Source organism: Anomaloglossus baeobatrachus, chromosome 10, assembly GCF_048569485.1.
Source record: "Anomaloglossus baeobatrachus isolate aAnoBae1 chromosome 10, aAnoBae1.hap1, whole genome shotgun sequence".
NCBI lineage: Eukaryota > Metazoa > Chordata > Amphibia > Anura > Aromobatidae > Anomaloglossus > Anomaloglossus baeobatrachus.
Window position 1 is genome coordinate 19,328,472 of NC_134362.1, and position 6,229 is coordinate 19,334,700.

A 6,229-nucleotide genomic window follows, 5' to 3' on the forward strand; every position below is an offset into this window, starting at 1 on the left:
CTGTGTACATACATTACATTACTGATCCTGAGTTACCCCCTGTATTATACTCCAGAGCTGCACTCTCTATTCTGCTGGTACAGTCACTGTGCACATACATTATATTACTGATCCTGAGTTACCTCCTGTATTATACTCCAGAGCTGCACTCACTATTCTGCTGATGCAGTCACTGTGTACATACATTACATTACTGATCCTGTATTATACTCCAGAGCTGCACTCTCTATTCTGCTGGTGCAGTCACTGTGCACATACTGCTCTGCACATAGTAATGTGACGGCTCCACTGTTGATGCTTCTGAATACCCCCTAGTGACACTGTTGTTGGCCTGGGTTCAGCTGCACAGAGCCGTGTCCTCAGCGCTTACTGTTCTCCTTGGCTTCCGGCCTGGTGTGATACATGAATTGCACAGAATCGCGGCCGCACTGAATAGACACATGAAATCCAAAGCAGCTGCGTGACTAATCAGTGCCAAAAAAATGACTCTGATCTATGTTCAGGTTTTCAGAGCAGGGGCGAGGGGGGGCAGCAGCGGGATCTCATTTATTTGGTGGGTTTTCCCAGAATCCTTTGGATTATTGTTGAGCGTGCCCACTCTCATGGGCAGCTGTGGAAACGCATCACGCGGGGTGCATGCCGATTAGTCACCATCATCAACACTTCTCAGTGGAAATTCCTTGTTGCAGAATAAGCGCAGATCTCACTGGGGGGGATTTATTAATCACTGGTTTCTTGGAGAAAATATTTGTGCAATAATTTGTGACTTTTTCTTGTGCTCTTTCTTTTACAAACAAAAAATGGGTGGGGCTTAATTAAAGGGGGTGTCTTAGCTTTTACTTTCTGGGGACACAGATGACCCAAAAATGTTGCAAACTTAATATAACTTCATATTAAAAAAATTAAGAAATTATTTTTTTTTTTTTAACAAACCCACCCTCTAAAGGGGATGGCTTAGTAAAACGCCCCTCACCTAGGTGTTACATAAAGGCATTAGAGGGGGGGTTCCTTACCTAGGACCCCTTTTTGTCATGGCTGAATAGATTGGCGTTAAGGATGAACACCCTACTCCCAACCGGCGATCAGATCGTCTCGGTTGTAAGGCTGCTGGCCACAACAGAAGACCTCCCCCATGGCTGTTTTTTGGACACTAGAGTTGTGGTGACTACCCCTTTATCAAAGCCCCACCCCTTAAAGGGATTGATCATCATAGGCAGATCTTTGGCGCAGGAGGCTTGGGCCACGTTTAAGGTTCTCATGCATTGGCTGCTGAATGGTCGTCCATGACCTACAGAGACAGCTCATGTCCATCAGAACAAGGCGTGTTTTCTGAACAGCTCTTGTTCTAGTTTATAGAGGTGTCTTGGGTTGGGGGATAATGTGCCTCAACAAAATTGTTATTCTTTCCCATTATCAGCTCTTTTGGGCTGAAGGAGGCTGATGGCAGGTTTAATGAACGGCTCAAATTTAGACTATTGAAGGCCAAACCTGAAGGTATTGGTGGGTTTGGCTCGAATTTAGACTAATGTAGGCCAAAGCTGAATGTATAATGTAGGCCAAAGCTGAAGGGCTTGGCTCAAATTAGACTAATGTAGGCCAAATCTGAAGGTATTGGTGGGCTTGACTCAAATTTAGACTAATGTAGGCCAAAGCTGAAGGGCTTGGCTCAAATTAGACTAATGTAGGCCAAATCTGAAGGTATTGATGGGCTTGACTCAAATTTAGACTAATGTAGGCCAAACCTGAAGGTATCGGTGAGCTTGGCCGACAGTTTTACATGTATGGGGCCCCCCCAACAGATGATATTTGGGGAGGTGAGGATCCAGCATGTCCCATTTCGAACTGACGATCCTTAGTTTTCGGTGAGAAAAGGAGAGTGGCAGCATCTCTCTTGTAGTGAACACTGGAGCACTCGGCCGGATGGACGGAGGAGTTGAGCGCAATGGCTGCCAGCCAAATGATTGGCCAAACCATTGACATCTACTGTGTCTGGGATCCTTGACACTGGAGTCCTAGATGTCCTTATGACCCCATGATTGCTTGATTTTCATATTTCTCTGGTTCTGAGAACCTCTATAAACACCAACGCATATCCGTGTCTGGAGTCTCGTGGTGAGACAGATGTTGGCGTATAGACGATCTGTTAATAAGATAAATAAAAATGCACATTGTGTGAAAGATTTAGGAGTTCACCACAACTGAAGTTTTCAGATAACCTGGGGGGAAGGGGGGACATGTTTTTGTGCACAACAGACTTCGTGCTTATGTTTTTGGGGGTTTTTTTTATACTAATTGCTTACGAAGAAGAATTACATTGTTTAACAAGTAGTTTTCTACTTTTTGGATTAGAGGGGAACCTGCCTCTTTGTAGGATCAGTATGGTCTACAGGCCATTGGTGGGGGGCAATAGGAGAAGTTGCCTCGAGTGCAAAATTTTAATGGTGGTTGTGTCACAAGATCTTCGGCGGTGAACATGCTCGAGACTTCTGGCATCTCTACTTTGAATTGTCTCTCTGTCAATACGGTGGAACGGGGAACCTCCTGCTGACTGCCTCCGGTCTACAAGACCTCAACGTTCCTCCACAGGTGCCACAATAATGTCATATCATTGTGCCGGGAGAAGAGGTCTCAGATTAGGCAAGTATAGGGAGTGGCAGATGGGTAGCAGTATTACTTTTGGAAGGGGCACTCAGTGGATGGAGGGAGGGCATAATTATTTTTAAGGGGGTATTAATACTTTATGGGGGGAAAATTATGACATCTTCTCTGGGTCGGAATACCCCTTTGTAGAAATACAAATTTACCCCTGGTCAATGAAGGAAGGATTTGGTCATTTTTAGGCTATAAGTCAGCTGTATGACATGGCGGTATATTCTCCGCCTGTCTAATTCCTGGATGTGTGCATTGTCCTGGAATTGGATGCGAAGACCTTGAGCCTCAAGAGACCATCTCCCCGAACGAACGTCTCTTTTAGTCTTCCAGTATCTGGACATCACTTCCCACAGACGAAATGTCTTGAGTTGAAAAGTTCAGCAAGTTTATAGGTTTCAGTTCTCCGGTGTCACGACAAGTCTGAGCTCATCTCCTAAGTGTCATGTCTTACAGATCATCCAGAAAGTCCCAAAGCCTCCTAAAAAGCACAGCGTTAGCTCCTACTTTACTGGGGTTGTGGTCCTATGATATTGATGGCCTGTCCTTAGGATGGGTCATCAATAGCAGATTGGTTCCAATACCTGGAACACCATTGAAGAGGAGTTTTGTAGCTTCGAAAATGACGTGATGTGAAGATGGGTGAGGAGCTGGAAACGCCAACTCTTTAGTGCCCGCTCCCGGTTTCTGCAATAAAATGAACATAGGGCTGATCTTCAGTACCACGCATTTGCCCCTAAGCCGTTTCGATCTACACCTGTTTAGGAGGCTTCATTGGCACCCATGAGATTTGAGAACTCCTCTAGAATTTTAGGTGAACTCTTTTTTTTCTTGGACATTTTGGGAGAATAGGAAATAAGTGAATGATACGGCTTGGTTCCATGTTGTGCTACAGCTGAAGACTGACAGGTTGGAGACTATCACGAGGGGTACTACACTCTGTGTTAAAATGTTCAGGTTAGCTTATAGCTCTTGAGTGATATTTTTAGACTTCCTACTGGATTATTTTTGGATTTATTACTATGATGATGGCCAGATGTCCCATGATAACTCTTCTACGTTTTTTTTTTCTCTCTTTGCAGAACATCGATTCACTAAATGTCATCTCAGATCGGATACTGTACCCTACACGCCACATGGAGGTCTTTCTCTTCCGATTGAGCGCTCCCTTTCCCCACTCACCGAGCAGGAGGGCGAGGCATATTTGGAAAAATGTGGAAGCATCAGGAGACATACAGTAGCCAACGCTCACACGGACATCCAACTTTTGGCAATGGCCTCCATCATGCATCCCAGATCCGAGGAGACAGAGCTTTCCGACCCGTGTCTTCTACTGCAGCCCAATTTCACCCAGCGACAGTTTAGTAGTGAACCAAATATTGTGGACAGTCCATCCGAGCTGCTGAGTACAGACCTCCACGATGGCTCCGAGCACAGCTGCCCATCCCCCAGCTGACAGGTACCCCAAAAACTGAATGAAGACCAGAAATATTTTTGGGGACCCACACAAGGATCACCAATTTCTATTCCACCGCATGACCACTGACCGACCACACCATATCTCACCAGGAGCCTAACGCAATAAGTCAGCATAGAAATCACTTTTTATGGTACGCCAATGGTATTTTTTTTATAAGGTACGGCCTTCGTATGTGAACCCTTCCCAGTGGATGGATGAAAACTCAAAATCAGCCAGCGACAAGGGACTCTAATGGTTTTGAGTAGGACTAGCTCCCCGAATTCTGCCCAAACGGTGCTTCCTGTTTTTGCAAAACTTGAAACAGTTGTTTTTAACTTTTTTATTTTGCTCTAACTAAAAGTGCATTTAGGATTGGGAGATGGAGAGAACGGAACAAACTGGAAAGCAAAATAAAGTTTTATTTTTTCAAAATCTGCTTTGTTGGTGTTTTTGTACCTTTTTTGCACTAAAAAAGTGAAGGTCTATCTCAAAGTTTGGGGTTGGCACCAGTTCTTTGTGGACCCAGAGTTACGGTAGGCCCCCTGCCTGCCCGGCGTAGGGATTAACAAGGAAGAAACTTAACTTAGATCATCATACAGAAGGTCCCCAAAACCCAAATGGTCTCGAACAGTTTTTCGCCACCTGACGAGGCTGCCGCTATTACTATCAGCATCATCAATTTTTATATAACCTATACTATCAGCGGCCTCCTATCATAATGGACATGGAGTTTGGTGAAAGATGGTGGTTGCACTAGATATGGATAAAATGCATTATTTTGCAGGCAAATATCCCCAAATAAAGGGGGGTATTTATCAATAGTTTTGTGCAAACTTTTTGTTCAAAAATGTACTTTTTTTTTTTTGTGCAAAAAATTTGTGGCTTTATGCTATTTTAGCCCTCTCCACTTTTGAAAACCGTGGTTGAACATGAAAATAGGTCAAAGTATGAAATATGACTTTTTTAAAAAAAGTTGCAAACTCACTGTGGGTGGAGAGGAAAGAAGAGCGCGAGGGGACACAAAAAAAATAGAGCAACAGTTGTAGACCAGTTTTGTACCAAATGTATCAAACATTGTGCAATGTTTTGATACATTTGGAACAGAGAAAAGAAAACTGGAAGGATTTTGTCTCCTCTTTTCTGGTGTCAGGAAGTCACAAAATTTGTTTTAAAGTGTTTGATCCAAACTTTGTATTTTTTGCTAAAGTAGATTTTATTTAGCGAAAGAGAACATGTCCTATCTCATACAGCAAATTTACTACAATGCCTGTACCAGAAATCCATTGTAACAAAGTTTGGGTTTCATTCTTTGGCAAACTGCTAAAGCCTTGTGCCCACTTTGCTTTTTTCATGCTTTTTTCCATGCAGATATTAATCAGTAAAAGCAAGGAAAAATCATCCCAGCAAAGTCTAAGAATCCTGACTTGTTGTGCACACGCTGCTTCTTTTATCCTTGCAGTTTTTGTAGCTGAAAAACCAGCGTGTCAATTGTTTCTGCATTTTTTTTTTTGTTTTTGTTTTTTTTTTTTTCACCAATTGACTACAATGGAGTCAGTGACAAACGCACGAAAAACCGCCTGTGTAATAAGTTACAAAAAAAAGGTTTGTTTTTTTTTTATGTCACTGGCATTCCCTGCAGCAATTTCCTTATCTTTTGATGTTTACGGTGGGACCTTGGTGCAGGGAACTCCGGTGATGTCACAAGGTGAATCGAGTTCACTCCGGCGGTTTCCTGCAGATCTGCCGGCATGAACTCTGTTGACCTTGTGACGTCACCAGGGTTCCCTACACCTAGGCCACATAGCCAGTGTTAGCAGACATTTTCTCATCTCACATTCTTTACCGCGGGACCTTGCTACAGGGAACTTAATAGGTGCCCTGGTCTGTGAGGCGATCCGAAGCTCAGTAACCCGGGGTCGTTATAGTAACTACCCAGGGTTACCATTGCATTGATCGCATTACAGGGACCCGATCACCTGTGGGAAGTAAGCGATTCTTCTGACTCCTGAATGCTGCAATTGCATGGATTGCAGCATTTAGGGGGCTAAATGGCCGGGACCGGCGCGGGCGCTGCTCCTCGCAGCATGAGCTGTGAGATCAGCCAGTGATCCGGCAGCAATT

At 44.0% G+C, this 6,229-nt stretch overlaps 1 protein-coding gene across 1 annotated transcript in view; it reads left to right on the top strand.

Moving 5' to 3' along the window:
* PRR5L (proline rich 5 like) overlaps positions 1 to 4,510 on the top strand; it is a 38,214-nt gene extending 33,704 nt beyond the window's left edge. Inside the window, exon 9 of the mRNA XM_075326959.1 lies at positions 3,732 to 4,510. Coding sequence (XP_075183074.1) covers positions 3,732 to 4,105 — 374 coding nt within the window. The 3' untranslated portion in view covers positions 4,106 to 4,510. The remainder of the gene's footprint in view (positions 1 to 3,731) is intronic.
* The last annotated feature ends 1,719 nt before the right edge of the window (positions 4,511 to 6,229 follow it).